We start from the raw sequence: 16,715 nt of genomic DNA on the forward strand, positions 1-16,715 counted from the left end.
ATAAAAACTTGTTTTCAAATAGGAGACAAATTTAAACAATATAATTGAGAAAAGTGTGCAAAGTGTGCAAAACTTGTAAAAGAGCGTTCACTATTTTTAAAAGTTATGATCTTTAAATATCTCGAAAACTATAATTTTTTAACCCTGAGCACCTCTATCCGTCCATGTTAATTCCATCAGGGCGAATAGATTTGGAAGATTTTGCTTTGTTGATGACACTCTGAATCTCCTAATCGGTGAAAGTAAGAGGCGCGCAGTCTCTTGGTAGTTTGCGCAGCCGTCGAGTAACTCATCGTTTGTCTTTGTCTGTAGAAAGGAGCAGTTGTTGTTTTTGTTATGCAGTGTAAACTAGCGGCTAAAGTAGGTCACGCACTTCTTCGGGTCCGAGGAGGCATCGAATTGGATTTCAACCCGGTCGTCATGCCGATCTGGGGGTGGTGGTTGTTGTTTGACGACGCTACTTCAGAGGGTTGCGGGGGCAGACTCCTGCAGAGCGAGCAACGTGCGCCACACTCCACTCACAGGAGGAACCAGGAGTTGCTGTGGGTTTTAAGGCCTGAACAGATCTTAAGATGGCGCCATCCGTGGCATGAGTTTCACCTAACCGAGGTGGAGTTTGGATGGAGCCTCTTGGCGCAAACGCATCAGAAAAATTCTTCAGGCCCAGGTTGGACTCAATGCCGGCTCGGGTTAGGACAATGCTGCTAGGAGTTGCCCCAGTGAAGACAAAATTAAACTAAAACTCACCGATCCAAACGGGTTAAGATTGCCGAAGTAACAACCCTTGGCCGGATAAAAGCGGCTGTTGTGGGAATTGCGACAAATTATGCTCATTCATAGTTGTAATGTACATAAAATTTCAAAAAGCTTAACAAACTATAGTTTATCGCTTTATAAGATTGCTAAACAATGCATAACTATCATACAAAAGCGCGCTTCCGGAAACAATTTTGTTTTTCCAAAATATTTATTTTTATCTAAAATGAATATATGATATATAAATGATACATGTATGTACCAACTATAAACAATAATTTTTTTAATTTTTAGTTATTGACTATAATTATTTAATTGACACGTTTACTTATGTTCGTATAACCGATGCCTACACATGTCATCAAAACTTTTTGGGCGCCTGGCAAAGCATCCTCTTCGTCATCGTTTTCAGGATTTTCTAGCTTAAACGTTATTGAAAAGAAGTCTCTCAAATTTTGTAGAAAATGTATCGTATAAGTAGAAAGTGGGCCTACAATAAAAACATTTTAAATAAATAATTTATATTAATTATACTTCACAAAGTCCATTTACCAGTTAAAAATTTCGAAACATTCTTCTGACTCAACGCCATAAATAGGGTGACAAGCCATTGATACGATGAATCACATGAGCCTCCACGGTAAATTTCATCAAGCAATTTCATTGCAGCTTCGCGTCCCAAATCTTCAGGTACAGAAGGATCTTTCCCCTACAATAAAGGAAATGCAAAATATATCACTAAAATTTAATTTAATTATGACTAACTTACGTCTTCCTTGCTGTTTGAGATACTCTCAGCGCCATAACAAACGTCATCAGTTGTTTCCGCTACCAAACAAATACCAAAGCCTGGTGAATTACCAGACATTTTACCACGATTTTGATCAGTGTATATATATACGTCGGGAAGGAATTTTAACATCACTCCTTTTGCCGCTTCTACAGTACGATTGGCCATTGCAGGTGATACTTTGCATGCGTATACGGTACCGCGAATTCGTTTTACCATGCCTTGGGATTGAAATTGTAGAGACCGAAAGTTCTTACGTACCGGGCATCGGAATTGAACTTCACCACCGCCAAGAGGAGCTGCACCTCTTTTGACAATTTTAAGTTCTAATCCTTCATCCACAACTAAAAATCGTTTAAGAACCGGAATTGCTGAGCCTTTTATGTGATCTACTGATGGCGAGTCTTTACTATTTGTTATGCCTTTTAAAGTTGCATTTATTGGATTTTTACAAAATGGACCAAGAGCTATTAGCGCATCCAAATAATAGCTTATACCACGTTGAATGCAGCAATCGTGGTGCAGCACACCACCATGCAACAGACCCGGTGAAAATAGAACTGAGGTGCCCGAGGGATTGAGTTCAATTTTGGTACCATTTGTTAGCTTATCCAATAATCTTATTAGACCTATTTCATATTCACGCAAACCGGGAGCCGTATCATCATCAATGTGAATTTGTGTTATCTGTACAGGCCTTCCACTAAGACAAGACAGTATAAGGCGCTTAACAAGAAACAAAATCTATAGTAACAATCCAAACGTACACACACATCGATGAAACTTACCTGCTTGAGAAAATTGCTGCCTCGGTAAATGAGACAATTACCTTCCTGTGATATGGGCGGCATTTTAGAAGTTTAAACTTAATCCAGTATTCAAAATTAAAGAAAATACAAAAATAATGCACATTGTTTTCTTTCGTAAAGCGCACTTGCAAATATATGGAATGGATAAATGTCAAATAGTATAAGCAATAAGAACTTGGCAGCACTATTCCTAACACTGAGAAAAATTAAGCAATGCCAGAACAAAATAGAATCAACAATAAATTGTCAGTGGCGAAGTTTGAGCAGAGAATGTAGATTATATAATTATAATAATAATAATAAGATATTATAATTTATATTCTCTGCCTTCTCTATAATCTACTATCTCTGATTTTAGTATGGTAAGTAATTTTTATAAATTTGCAAATTGAATAGTTGGCAAATAGGTCTACACGAATCGACAGTTTTTCATCCACAAACCATTTTGAAATATTTAGGTGGTTGTCAGTTAATTGAATTGTAGCAAGGGATCAAATGGAGGAAAATACTGCTGGAGATATTGTTACTTGTCCTTATGATAATGCACACCGTGTCCTAAGGAAGCGTTTGCAATTACATCTAATTAAATGCCGTTTGAATTATCCACATGTGGAATTACAAAAGTGTCCATTGAATCAATTACATTTGGTGCCAGAGCAGGATTTCGAGGTACGTGTTTTCGAATAGCGGTGAAAAACTGTAATAATGTGTTTAATTTTAGCGGCATTTAGTAAATTGTCCTGATCGTAAAATAATTGCACATTATAAATACGTTGATGAGATGACATTTCTGAAGCATGACCCAATTGAAAGTGAGGAAAATTGGGATGACACTGATTCTGGAAATTATAATCCCGAAACATACGCTCTTAGCAATCAAATAATACGAAAACCTGTCGGTCCACCATCAAAACGTAAAGCATTTAAACACAAAGAGGAAGAACGTTGGCAACAGTTTGATTAAGTGATAAATTAAGCGCTTATTCAAACATATATGCATGCCATTCTGCAAACATGTACATACATACATATGTACATATATATTTATTCTTGGAATACTTGGTCATATTTAAATACTTATATAAATACATATATTTTATAAGAGAAATGTGTTTAAATTTTTGCTGATTTTATTTTATATGTACAGAAATTCAATAAGGTACACAAATTGAGTAGTAACACAATTAGTCGTGGTTCTAATTTTCGATAATCTCGCAGAGGCCGACTAAGGATTTTAGCTTATTAATCCTACTTCTGGTTTTTGTCACTTTTCCACGACTGGTGTTGGCCATGATATGTGCTTTGCTTTTGGGCAGGAGCACTCTTGCCGAAAGGACTCTTTGGATTCACCGTCAGAATATAATCACCCTCCAAATCGAAATCGGTAGAGATACCCATGTAAGCGCGTTTGCCAGAGCCATCATTATTTTCGTATTGGTCCATAGAGTTGGCGGCGACAGCAGGGAAGTTACGTTCATTACCTGGGCGTACAGATTCGGCGAAGTAACGAGTTGCACGCATGGTTGCTTCAATTACATTGGTAGCGCCTGGAGCAGTAGAGGCTGGACCGTTGACGTAGAAGTCGACATCACCCACGCGTTGGCGTGTACCCATTCCACAAGTCGAAGTATGAATGGCATCAACGAAATCAGCATCACCACGGGCCAAGCCGGATAATAAATCCTTTTCCTTAGCGAACATCTTGGCAGGGTCCAAAGCGGTGATGCGACGGAGTTGATGACCTGTCAAACGTTTGTATTGACGTCCAGCGGCACCGGCAACTTGTGCGCCAACACCTTGTCCAACAATATGAATGATCTCTTGAGGTACATCACATTCGTTGGTCAGTTCGACGAGAGCTTTACCGATCATGTTACCGGTTTGTTCCACATCAATAAGAGCCAAACGCTTCATGTTGGTGAGTGTGGAACCCAAGCTGATGATCTAAGCGAGTAAACAAAAAATAGTTTTAGTACCATGTTAATGATACAAAAATAATAATATACACATGTGGTGTACTTACGACAAGGTTGCCCTTTGTGGGTTTCGGGTTTTTCCACGATTCACTATAGTCCTCTTCACTTGAAGTGGCACCTTGATTGTCCTTATTGTTGCCGTAGTCATAGTCCTGGTTATTGCTGATTGGTTGACGCTGTCCGTTATAGCGTTGCATGTAAGCCTGGATTAACTTTTTGTTCGCCTTTGCAACAGAAGGGCTCGACTGTGGCAAACCAGTGATGAAAATGGTGACTTCCTCATCGCCAAAGTTGGGTTGTTGCTTGGCAGTCTGGACTAGTTCATTGAGATTGGTGCGCTCGGGCTGTCCATTGGGTTTCATCAAGATAACCGGTACATTATTGGGGCTTGGAACAAATGACGGTTCTAGAGCCTGATTAATTTGCGACAAATGATCTAAAGGAAAAAAAATTGTGATATACATATAGTAAATTAGAAATACCCTAACAGTTTTTAAAACACTTACACAGCTTCTCAATCTTTCGCTCGGCATCTTCCATTGACATGTTCTCCAACTGTTGCAATGTGATATCCTCGACTGATGGCATCGATTCTAATTCAGAGGCCGATAACCAATCGGTGGGTTTTAAGCTAATCGTGTTATCCTTGTTTTTGCCCTGCTTGGGTGAAGCATTAACGGCGGTTAATACTAAAGCCAAAAAGCAGAAAATCTTCAGCGGATTCATGTTGATTACGTTTGCTAGTCGGTTTGAACTGTGTCTATGACTTAATTGTCGGTGATTTATATACGAAAATATAATCTACTTTTAAAAGCCCAACATATAGAAATTTTAGAAAAACACCTTATATAATTTTTTGCCATAATTCTCTGAAAGTATAAACATATGTACGTATATACTATGTGTACAATATGTATGTATATGTTTTAGATTATAACCCATCAAAAACTGTTTACAGGTATTCTGAGCACTCTTGTTACCTCTCTGCTCTGAGTATGTGACTGCAGAAGAGCGTTGACCGTACCTTGAACGAGAACCCAACTAATAGACGGCAGTTCACTTTGCGCGTATGATTTTCGCTGAATTGCAGATTTGCTGGTTGGCGCAACAACAACACTATACATATGTACATACATACTTATGTATAAACAACTTTATTTTGATAAAATGTTATGCGTTGTTGTAAGTGATAAGGGCCAACAATGCAACCTGTGCAGTTTGAGGGCTACTGAGGGATAGGCTACGTACATACATATGTATATACAAGGGGTACATATTATATTATTAATCAATGTAAACATTTATATATGTATGTATGTATATATATATTCTGGAGAATTGATTATACGCGAAAAAGTGTTGTAAAATTATAGGTGAGATTGCATTGTATAAATCTATATATAAATCTAAGTTTATACAATGTGAGATTGTCTAATTTGAATATGAAAAATTTCTTAGTTGCCATAAGCCCGCAGTTGATAGGTACTGATATTAAAATATCAATATAGAGAATTATATCACAAATACACTCTGTCTGTCCGCGCCAGCGATAACCTGAGTAAAAATTGAGATATGTATGTATGTGATAAAAATTGCAGGACATGTTCCTTGGCAGAGGAGCTTTGTATTTCAGATGGACAAACTTGGATAATTTCCACTTAAAAAAATAAACGCTATTAATCGGTAAAGTAGGAGGGCTCCCGAGCAACTGTGATAAAAAATGTTTAAAAGCGGGTGTGATTCCGCCTATGATGGGTATAATATACATATTTCCCAAAGTACGACAGATACCACGTTGTTTATTATAGCCTAACATCTTCGATGGTAACTTGCAACTAAGTCTTCCGCATATTCCACAGGAAGCGAACTCCTGGTTTGCTGCAGTAGCCGAATGAATAATTTTATTGACGTTAAATGTTTTCTTGAGATATATAACGTAAACTTAATATACGCTAAGTTTTCGGCAATGTTTGTAACATCTAAAAGGAAACGTCGGAGACCCTTTAAGGTATACGAGGTGAGTCGATTTAGGTATCCGTAGTCACTATATCATAAAGCTGCCATACAAACTGGCCGATCAAAAGCAAGTTCTGTAAGGAATCTTTTGTAATTGTGAAGGGGTGCAACTGAGCTAATGTTTTTTCTTTCATTAAAGCATAAAGATTATCTATTGGATTGGCGTCTGGTGACTTAGATGGCCTATTTAAAGTAACGATATGGTTTTCTTGTTTCTACTAAGTATAATATATATTCCTGCAATATCCAATTATGGTTATTTGCCGTAACGCATTTCAGCTGACTTCAGTAAACCCTTTTTATACAATTTTGTCCTTCTCTTAACGGCGTGCAGATTTTCTGTAAAAGCGTCCCAAAACCCCAAAGTCATGAGCAGAGAAACATCCATAACATTTTGAATGCTTAACACTTATGTAAATTAATGTTTGTTCTTTTCTTAGCCAAAAACGTTACAAGGGGTTGAACAGTATAAAGGTTGATTTGTATGTAAATATTACTTTGTTCCAATCACGGTTGCGCCCAGTGCAACCCTTTTTCAATGTGTAGTTTGGAAAGTAGGGGTTTGATAACAGTTTTGCTGCGTTTGATGTTTTGATTCCTTAAGTCTGTCTCGTATTGTATTTAGAGATATATCTAATCACTTTTTAAAGAAATTTTTTTTAGCTTCCCTAAGACTGCGCCCTTCTCAAAAAGGTCAGTTCACCTCTTTTAAATACTTTGCAGTTTTTTTAATAGTCCATTTGCGACCTTTAAGATACTTCGTTAGAAAGGCTGCTTCAAAATGTTTCTTATACTGAGAACTCATTTTTCTTATATCCCGGCACCACAGGAGTCTACTGAGCACGGAACAATTCCCACAACAGCCGGTTCTGCGATACCGGAATTGACCCGGATTTTATCCGGCCAAGCGCTGTTATTTCGACGATCTAACCCTGTTTGGATCGGTAAGTTTTAGATTAAGTTTGTCGTCACTGGAGCAACGCCTAGCAGCAGGGTTGCTCCGTATCCTCCTGACCAGTGCTGGCATCGAGTCCAACCCGGGCCCCGAGGAATTCTACTGCTGCGTATGCGCAAAAAGGCTCCATCCAAATTCCACCTCGGTTAGGTGCAATACATGCAATGGATGGAGCCATCTTAAGACCTGCTCGGGCCTTAAGACACACAGGGAGTGGCACACCATGTTCGCGCACTGCGCTATTACTCCAGTCGAGTGGCCAAGAAAAAGAACCTCCACGGTCCCAAGGAGCTCACACAGACAGCATAACTCCCAATCTGACCAACCTCCCCCCCCCCCCCAACCTTCCTCCAGCTCCAATCCTCGTGCGAGAACCACCCAGCAACTCCTGGTTCCTCGCACAGTCTGTTCCGTGTGTCAGACCATAATACGCCGGAATGTCACATCAGTTAAGTGCAATTCTTGTACTGGCTGGTGTCACTTTCTGTCGTGTTCTGGCCTGCGCACCACACGAGAGTGGAGTGCGTCGTATGTTGCCCCATGCTGTAGGAGTCTGCCCCCGCAATCACATACAGTGGCGTCGCCAACCAACACCACAGTGCGTCAACCGCCCATGCGGATAGCACAGCTGCAACAACCACCACCTACACGCACCCCACTCACCCCTAGGATCACGACTGGACACCCGCGATAAACGCGACTCTTACAATTTAACTGCAACGGACTCCAGAGCAAGATCGAGGAGATAGTTGCATTTATGAGCCGGGAGCGCGTAACGATAGCTGTGGTCCAAGAAACCAAGTTAAACAGCCGCTCAGATCTTCCGAGTTGTGCAGGTTTCAACGTTTTACGTAAGGATCGCGAGCGGGATAATGGTGGAGGCCTAGCCTTCATATTACATAACACCGTGCAATATCGTCTAATCGATGTTGACATCGACCGCAGGGACACCACCCTAGAATGTCAGGGTATAGCTGTCCGGTCAGGCGATGTCGAGATCGAAATATTTAATATATACATCCCCCAGTTACATGTTGCCCAACAGGATATCACTCGAATATAGATGCGCTACTTCGTGGTGAAAACCGTCTGGTGCTAGGCGACTTTAACGCGCATCACGATCTTTGGCATTCCTGCCTGTCAAACGATCGTAGGGGGATGGAGCTGGCGGAACAGATAGACGATTCGACATTCTGCACAATGAACGACGAAGCCCCCACCAGAATTATGGGCACCTGTAATAGCTCGCCAGATATTACCATCGCTAGCGGTGGTCTGATAAATAGTATAACCTGACAACCTATGCTAACTCTTGCATCAGACCATCTGCCCATAATTATCTCGATCGAGAAACCTCCTGACTTTATTTCTGTGGATAACCGCACTTATGTTAACTTTAACAAAGCTAACTGTGTCGGCTTCACAGAATTTACTGAGAGCACCTTTAACGCACTACGGACGTCATCGTTGGCGAGCGTCAATTCCACAAGGTGATCGCTGCTGCTACTGCTCGCTTCATACCGGCTGGAAGAATAGCGAAACTCCGCCCTAATTTCCCAGCCGAAGCAGCTGTATTAGCAAATGAGCGCGACACCTTACGCCATGCCGATCCCTGTGATCCCCGAATAAGGGATCTCAATTTGGAGATTCGGCAAATGGTAAATCATCATAAGCGGACAAAATGGATAGAGCACCTGAAGTCCTGCAACCTCTCCACCGGTGTGAGTAAGCTTTGGACTACTGTCAAGGCCCTGTCAAATCCGAGCAGACATGACGATCGGGTTGAAATTCAATTCGATGGCCATGTCTCCTCGGACCCGAAGAAGTGCGCGAGCTACTTTAGCCGGCAGTTTATACTGCACCCTTCGACCGACAAGGCCAAACGATGTGTTACCCGACGGCTGCGCAAAATGCCAAAAGACTGCGCACCACTTACTTTCACCGATGGGGAGGTTCAGAGTGTCATCAAAAAGGCGAAATCGTCTAAATCCATCGGCCCTGATGGAATAAGCATGCTGATGTTAAAACACCTAGGGCCAACGGGAGTAAGCTACCTCACCAAGGTCCTCAACCTGTCGATATCCACTCTTCAAATACCCGATGTGTGGAAAGTCGGAAGAGTGGTCCCACTGCTGAAACCTGGGAAACCCGTCAACAAAGGGGAGTCCTATCGCCCGATAACTCTCCTTTCCCCAGTAGTGAAGACACTTGAGGCCTTGTTACTCCCGTCATTCACCCACCACCTGAGCGTAGCAGACCATCAGCATTGCTTCCGTAAAGTGCACAGTACCACCACAGCACTTAGCGTCATAAACGCTCAGATAGTTCATGGCCTGAACCAGAAGCCACCTTGCGAGAGGACGATCCTCGTAGCGTTGGACTTGTCAAAAGCTTTTGACACAGTCAATCACGCAACGCTACTTGAGGACCTGGAACAATCAACGCTCCCTCCAGGGCTGAAGCGGTGGACCATGAACTACCTGAGCGGTCGGCACTCATCCGTACTATTTCGAGGTCAAAACTCCAAGCTCAGGAAAATTAAACAGGGGGTTCCGCAGGGCGGTGTCCTCTCCCCGCTACTGTTTAACTTCTATATTTCAAAACTCCCCCAGCCACCAGCGGAAATTTCAATGACCTCGTACGCAGATGACTGTACGATATTGACGTCGGGCAATGGAATCGATGGCATGTGTTTAAAAGTAAACGGCTACCTCTCCGATCTTTCTCGCTTCTTTTCTGCAAGGAACCTAACACTCTCCCCCACTAAATCCACAGCGACCATCTTCACCAATTGGACGAAGGAGTACAGACTGGACCTGAACATTTCAGTCGATGGCACAAAAATTCCGACAGCAAATAACCCTAAAATTTTAGGCGTCACTTTGGACAGTCTGTGCTCTTTCACTCCTCATTTGACCGCGATAACTGCCAAAGTACAGAGCCGCAACAAAATCCTCAAGTCGCTTGCCGGCAGCTCATGGGGAAAAGACAAAGAAACGTTGTTGGCAACATACAAGGCGATCGGCCGGCCGGTCCTCAATTATGCAGCCGCAATATGGTCGCCTGGATGCAGTGACACGCAGAAGAAGAAGCTTCAGACTTGTCAGAACACTGCACTCCGGACTGTCACGGGATGCCTCTTGATGTCTCCAATAGAACACCTACATAGCGAGGCCCGTATGCTTCCGGTTAAGGAACATAACGAGCTCCTCTCCAAGCAGTTTCTGCTAGGATGTTTTCGCAGAAACCACCCCTGCAGTCGCCTGCTTGTAGCGGAGCCGCCTCCTAGGAACATCAAGAGGTCCTTCCTTGACTACGTCGACGACATTAGACAGTACGCCGACCAGACTTCGGACGCAACTAACTTCAGACAGGCACTGACCGCCATTCACAGTGGAGCCATTAACACCTTCACCGCCACCCATTGCAGACACAGAGCTCGAGTTGCCTCGCGAATCTAGAGTGACCCTCGCGCAACTTCGTTCTGGATACTGTAGCAGGTTAAACTCCTACCTATCCAGAATAGACCCTGACATACCAAACACGTGTCCTGCATGCAATGAGTCTCCGCATGACACTAACCACCTCTTTGCATGCCCAACAAACCCCACTCATCTAACACCCCTCTCCCTATGGTCCGACCCCGTCGAAACAGCTCGTTTCCTGGGCCTTCCGTTGGATGACCTCGACGACAACGAATCTAGAATTTATCACCCAAACGGGGATTAGATAATCGTTACAACAACAACAACAACTGAGCACGGAACGACGTCACACCAAGTATGACGTGACACATTAAGAAGATCGAAAAAACAGAACGAATTGTACGCGTCAGTGATCGCAATTGAACATTTGTTAATTTGTAAAAAATAAAGCAGTTTTCCGCGAATTGATCGCGCAAAGGAAAAACGATATTTTTTGACCGTTTGTAATTAGAGAAAAATTATATTTAATGATCAGCTTTTATATTAACCATATTACTTATTTTTGAAATAATATTAAAATCTAAGTCAATCAAAATCAACAGTTTTGTTATGAATAATATTTTCAGCTTCCTTAAATAAATTTATTGACTTTGCTAATGGTAAACCCTTTGCTTTCAAGGAAGTTACAATTGCGACAAACCTCTCGAAATTCAAGTTTCTAGATATATATAAAATCCCGATATAGTTAAGGATTTTTTATCAGCTCTTTTGACAACTTTGTAAATTCAGCATCCTCTGGGTTCAATGCTTCAAAAGCTTAAAATGCAAATTTAGAATTTTTTTATTTACAAAATTAAAGTAAATGTATATCGTTGTTGTCCAAAATAATAGCTGTTCCATTATTTTCCAGGAAAGCCAAAGTTAGTTAATGAATTCTACACTACAGACAGAAAAAACTTGTCAAAATGTATGACTTTTTAAATTATTAAATTGACCGCTGACCCATTATTATTAAATTGATACTACAATATATTCAAATTATTCTTTTTTGATGTCTTACCTTTGTTATTCCGTCCATTTTTTTATTTTATCTGCATAAAATGAAGCCGCCTTCAACGTAGGTACATCTGGTTATGATATTCACAAATTTTTACAAACAGTTACATTCTTTACTTCTTTCTAAAAAGTTGGACAGGGACAATAAAAAGCAGTATGAAGATTCATCTTAACTCAATGTTCTGACAGTTAAATCATGACGTTTTGCTTGTGTGCGTTCACGGATATCCAAACGCTTTGGTTTTGATACTGTTGCGAATTTTTTGATTTGATTGTCGGTAACATTTATCCAGATAGCTGTTTCTGAGAGTACTTTCGTCTGAAATTAGTTGCCTATTACATTTTTCATTGCAAAAAATTACTAAATTTCATAAAAAACCGCTTTGTCTGCATTAAGAAGAACTTGTTTAAATGATCCGAATAGCTTTTGTGTTTAAATACGTCTGATTCTATAAAAATGGCATATTTCGGTATGGAGAAAGTAAAATATAATACAATACATAGAACATAACTGGCTGATAAGCATCGATCTTAAAACGACAAATTTTCTCTTAAAGTTTTCTTTGAAATTTGTTTGCATATTTTGCATATACTATTTATCATATGTTGCATTATATTTTGAATATTTTTGGCATATTTTCGATATGTGCGATAAAACGTCCAAATGGCTCCAATATGATGAAAAACAAGAAAAACGTAAAATTTCGAGTTCTAGTTTTGATAAAAAATTTCACTCTGTGAGCCTCCAGTGCGATCTATAAGTAGGTGATGCGATGAAGTAATAAGATAAGTGAAATATATAAGATTTTTGTTAGGCTATGTTAGTAGGCTTTTTGTCAATGACCGACATATGCAGTGTGTGAATTTTGCGTGAAAACATGTTTTCGAGTAAACTTGAGTAATACCAAATGTTAATGTAATTAGTCCAGATCTTCCACTAGCCTTAATATACGCGTTATACTGATTTCCATCCATTTTGACTTTCCATCTGACTTGAAAGTCAGTAAATATATATGATATTTTATGAAACTAAGTGGATAAATTTTCTTATGAACAAGAAAAATCGTTAATTCGGTTGAGCCGAAGCTATAATACCTTGCACAAGTAAAAAAGTTGCCACAAATATTTAGAATATATTAAATTTAGTCACCTTGGTTGAGTTTATATCACATATGTATGTATGTATTGCGATATTTAGGTTGCTTTTAATATAAATATCACGGACACGAAATAAGATATAGATATAGAAATAAATCTAAGTCCATCTGACCAAATTTGATTGGTTCATTTAAACGGCGTTATTAAACCGAATCGATACAATTTTTTTTTGATTTTTTGGTACAACCTGGTTTTATATTCGCACCAAGCATTTTATGAAGGTCGTGAAGTCATCGAAAACTCATCTCATGCAAGTTGTCCATCTACCTCTGCTAATGACGACAACATTGAAAAAGTTAAAGAAACAGTGCTTGAAAACCATCGTGTTGCCATTAGAGAGAGAGCAAAGGATCTCAACTTCTCGTATCCATCGACTCAACAATTTTGGTTAACGATTTGGGTATGAAGCGTGTTAATGATAGACCCGTAGCAAAATATCTGAATCTTTTGCAAAAATGACGTCGAGTAGAAGTCGCAAAATAGACTCATGACAATGTAGCTGCGGAAACTTCATTCGTCAAACCTTAAAACTGTCCAACAATCTAGCGAATGGCGAAAATGAGCCGAAATTAAAAAACAACACGTCAAAGTCAGTCAAAAATGCAGGTGATGTTCATAGTTTTCTTTGATTACTGTGGTGTGGTTCATCATAAATTCCACAGGGTCGAATGGTCCATGAGGAATACTGCAATTCATGGATTTCTCTCTACTTTAATGCACTGTCACATTCTAGTACTGTTGTGACTGACTTTGTGGCCAAATACCAAACGGGAGTCATCGCTCAGGCATTGTATTTGCCAAATTTGGCTCCCTGTGACTATTGTGACTAATTTTTCACTGAAGGCAATCCCAGGTTTATAACGAGTAAGCTTGACACGAAGTTTGTAATATCCAGAAGGAAACGTCGGAGACGTTATGTTGATCAGCATGACGCGCTGAGTGGATTTAGCTATGTCCATCTCTCTGTACATAGGCGAACTAGTCCTTTAATTTTCTATACAAACAGACCGATCAAAATCAAATTCTTATATGGAATCCTTTGGATCTGTGAAAGGTATTACAGTGTCCGTGCTAACGAAATTAACGTTTTTTTTTGTTTAATATAATATAAAGTTTTACCACCTGAAAGTATTTCGCCGTTGCAGACTCGGAAATTTATAATCTGTCTTTAATTCCTATAACTCTGCGGCTCTATCCGAACTTAGTTTTGGTCTTGTTCTTATGAGATATATTGTATCGTTAGTGGTTTCTTATTATTTTGTTACAAATTTCTGTTGTTTGTTCTTTATGCTCCCCAATTTCGTAGGTCTTGCTGCCACAATGGACATACGATAAACGAGATCGAATGTGTTATAGCATTTTGGAGCGCTTGTGAAAAGAATTTAGTGATCCTTACCATATACTGCTAACTTTTTTTTTATAATTTTAGTTGGACCAATTCTGAAATACGATTTTTTACTTTAAACTTATCCATATGGTATCCATGAAATATTCTCTTTTTGATTTAAAAATTTATGTAATTTCATTATTAAATTTTGTTGCAAGGTGAAAATAAAAATGAAATAAATTGTGTTTCCAAAAAAGATACTATAGGAACAAAGACGAAGAACATTTAAATTAACGAACTTTGCTTTTACAAGCTTATTTTTACATGCAAATTGCTTAGTTTATTTTTAATGAAAGTTCATAAAGGTACAAAAATTAGTAGTTAAAAAGTAAATTGTCATTCTAATCTTCGATGGGAGACCCCAGTTGCTAAATTATTAGCCTACTAGTTATGGTTCTGGTTTTTAGCTCTCTTCCACGACTGGTGTTGAGCATGATAAGTGCTTTGCTTTTGCGCAGGAGTGCTCTTGCCGAAAGGACTCTTTGGATTGACCGTCAGAATATAATCACCCTCCAAATCGAAATCGGTAGCGATACCCATGTAAGCGCGTTTGCCAGAGCCATCGTTATTTTCGTATTGGTCCATAGAGTTGGCGGCGACAGCAGGGAAGTTACGTTCATTACCTGGGCGTACAGATTCGGCGAAGTAACGAGTTGCACGCATGGTTGCTTCAATTACATTGGTAGCGCCTGGAGCAGTAGAGGCTGGACCGTTGACGTAGAAGTCGACATCACCCACGCGTTGGCGTGTACCCATTCCACAAGTCGAAGTATGGATGGCATCAACGAAATCAGCATCACCACGGGCCAAGCCAGATAGTAAATACTTTTCGTTAGCGAACATCTTGGCAGGGTCCAAAGCGGTGATGCGACGCAGTTGATGACCTGTCAAACGTTTGTATTGACGTCCAGCGGCACCGGCAACTTGTGCACCAACACCTTGTCCAACAATATGAATGATCTCTTGAGGTACATCACATTCGTTGGTCAGTTCGACGAGAGCTTTACCGATCATGTTACCGGTTTGTTCCACATCAATAAGAGCCAAACGCTTCATGTTGGTGAGTGTGGAACCCAAGCTGATGATCTAAGCGAATAAACAAAAAATAGTTTTAGTACCATGTTAATGATACAAAAATAATAATATACACATGTGGTGTACTTACGACAAAATTGCCGTTTGTGGGTTTCGGGTTTTTCCACGATTCACTATAGTCCTCTTCACTTGAAGTGGCACCTTGATTGTCCTTATTGTTGCCGTAGTCATAGTCCTGGTTATTGCTGATTGGTTGACGCTGTCCGTTATAGCGTTGCATGTAAGCCTGGATTAACTTTTTGTTCGCCTTTGCAACAGAAGGGCTCGACTGTGGCAAACCAGTGATGAAAATGGTGACTTCCTCATCGCCAAAGTTGGGTTGTTGCTTGGCAGTCTGGACTAGTTCATTGAGATTGGTGCGCTCGGGCTGTCCATTGGGTTTCATCAAGATAACCGGTACATTACTGGGGCTTGGAACAAATGACGGTTCTAGAGCATGATTAATTTGCGACAAATGATCTAAAGAAAAAACATATTTAATATTAAATAGTACATTATAATTAACCTAACAGTTCCACTCACATATCTTCTCAATATTTCGCTCAGCATCTTCCATTGACATGTTCTCCAACTGTTGCAGGGTGATATCCTCCACTGATGGCATCGATTCTAATTCAGTGGTCGACAACCAATCGGTGGGTTTTAGGCTATACGCGTTATCCTTGTTTTGGCCATGCTTGGGTGAAGCATTAGTGGTGGCTAATACTAAAGCTATAAAACAGAAAATCTTCAGCGAATTCATATTGATCACGTTTGCAAATCAGTTTGAAATGTGCCTATAACTTAAATGTCGGTGATTTATATACGAAAATGCAGTCTACTTATAGAAACTTTTAAAAGACACCTTAAATAATTGTTTGCAATAAATTTCGGAGAGTATATAAGTACATATATTTTTTAGATTATATTCCATTAAAAACTGTTTATAAGTACTCTGAGCATATGACTGCAGAAGGCATTGACCGCAACTTGGGCGAGGGCTAGTGAACGGCACAGTTGCGCGTGCAATTTTCGCTGAATTGCACTATTTGCCGGTTAGTGCAACAACAACACGAACATATAATCAACTTTGTTGCCCAAATGTGATGCGCTGTCGTCAATTATAAGTTCTAAACAAGTCAACTTGTGTAGTTTGAAGCTTGTAAAAGAAAGCTCGCGTAAATACTATGTGTCTGTAGTTTCTTATTTGTCATATTCTAGACTGCAGACTATTGATTGTAATGAATAGCAAAAATTTAGAGTTAAGATGTCTTTAGTTAGTAGCAAAATGCTAAATGCACCTACTTAGCTAC

The 16,715-nt window shown here is 39.9% G+C and overlaps 4 protein-coding genes across 4 annotated transcripts; 1 reads left to right on the top strand and 3 right to left on the bottom strand.

The window, feature by feature from the left end:
- Positions 1-948: 948 nt before the first annotated feature.
- On the bottom strand, positions 949-2,499 carry Rtc1 (RNA terminal phosphate cyclase 1). The gene is made up of 4 exons (XM_014229853.3): positions 2,335-2,499; positions 1,526-2,272; positions 1,309-1,465; positions 949-1,246 (listed from the first exon to the last, which is right to left on the bottom strand). The coding sequence occupies exons 1-4, from the start codon at positions 2,395-2,397 to the stop codon at positions 1,068-1,070; spliced, it is 1,146 nt and encodes a 381-aa protein (XP_014085328.1). The 5' UTR covers positions 2,398-2,499; the 3' UTR covers positions 949-1,067.
- A 351-nt stretch (positions 2,500-2,850) lies between these two features.
- Positions 2,851-3,319, top strand: LOC106614229 (gametocyte-specific factor 1 homolog). Its single transcript, XM_014229854.3, has 2 exons — positions 2,851-3,024; positions 3,077-3,319. Exons 1-2 carry the CDS (start codon positions 2,851-2,853, stop codon positions 3,317-3,319), a joined length of 417 nt encoding a protein of 138 aa, XP_014085329.1.
- A 148-nt stretch (positions 3,320-3,467) lies between these two features.
- On the bottom strand, positions 3,468-5,101 carry LOC106614233 (vitellogenin-1). The gene is made up of 3 exons (XM_036371257.2): positions 4,838-5,101; positions 4,379-4,767; positions 3,468-4,299 (listed from the first exon to the last, which is right to left on the bottom strand). Exons 1-3 carry the CDS (start codon positions 5,055-5,057, stop codon positions 3,604-3,606), a joined length of 1,305 nt encoding a protein of 434 aa, XP_036227150.2. The 5' UTR covers positions 5,058-5,101; the 3' UTR covers positions 3,468-3,603.
- A 9,481-nt stretch (positions 5,102-14,582) lies between these two features.
- LOC106614217 (vitellogenin-1) lies at positions 14,583-16,211 on the bottom strand. Its single transcript, XM_036371246.2, has 3 exons — positions 15,946-16,211; positions 15,494-15,882; positions 14,583-15,414 (listed from the first exon to the last, which is right to left on the bottom strand). Exons 1-3 carry the CDS (start codon positions 16,163-16,165, stop codon positions 14,713-14,715), a joined length of 1,311 nt encoding a protein of 436 aa, XP_036227139.1. The 5' UTR covers positions 16,166-16,211; the 3' UTR covers positions 14,583-14,712.
- Positions 16,212-16,715: the final 504 nt, after the last annotated feature.

The sequence above is a fragment of the Bactrocera oleae genome, chromosome 5 (genome assembly GCF_042242935.1).
Source record: "Bactrocera oleae isolate idBacOlea1 chromosome 5, idBacOlea1, whole genome shotgun sequence".
In the NCBI taxonomy this organism is placed as follows: Eukaryota; Metazoa; Arthropoda; class Insecta; order Diptera; family Tephritidae; genus Bactrocera; species Bactrocera oleae.

Bases quoted from the DNA above. Each gene is read 5' to 3' on its own strand.
- Rtc1 (XM_014229853.3), bottom strand. From the start codon at position 2,397: ATGCCGCCCATATCACAGGAAGGTAATTGTCTCATTTACCGAGGCAGC. The intron at 1,466-1,525 runs GTAAGTTAGTCA...CCTTTATTGTAG, and splicing joins TCTCAAACAGCAAGGAAGAC to GGGAAAGATCCTTCTGTACC. The intron at 1,247-1,308 runs GTAAATGGACTT...TTTTTATTGTAG, and splicing joins TGTTTCGAAATTTTTAACTG to GCCCACTTTCTACTTATACG.
- LOC106614229 (XM_014229854.3), top strand. From the start codon at position 2,851: ATGGAGGAAAATACTGCTGGAGATATTGTTACTTGTCCTTATGATAAT. The intron at 3,025-3,076 runs GTACGTGTTTTC...GTTTAATTTTAG, and splicing joins TGCCAGAGCAGGATTTCGAG to CGGCATTTAGTAAATTGTCC.
- LOC106614233 (XM_036371257.2), bottom strand. From the start codon at position 5,057: ATGAATCCGCTGAAGATTTTCTGCTTTTTGGCTTTAGTATTAACCGCC. The intron at 4,768-4,837 runs GTAAGTGTTTTA...TTTTTCCTTTAG, and splicing joins GCGAAAGATTGAGAAGCTGT to ATCATTTGTCGCAAATTAAT. The intron at 4,300-4,378 runs GTAAGTACACCA...TTACTCGCTTAG, and splicing joins CCACAAAGGGCAACCTTGTC to ATCATCAGCTTGGGTTCCAC.
- LOC106614217 (XM_036371246.2), bottom strand. From the start codon at position 16,165: ATGAATTCGCTGAAGATTTTCTGTTTTATAGCTTTAGTATTAGCCACC. The intron at 15,883-15,945 runs GTGAGTGGAACT...TTTTTTCTTTAG, and splicing joins GCGAAATATTGAGAAGATAT to ATCATTTGTCGCAAATTAAT. The intron at 15,415-15,493 runs GTAAGTACACCA...TTATTCGCTTAG, and splicing joins CCACAAACGGCAATTTTGTC to ATCATCAGCTTGGGTTCCAC.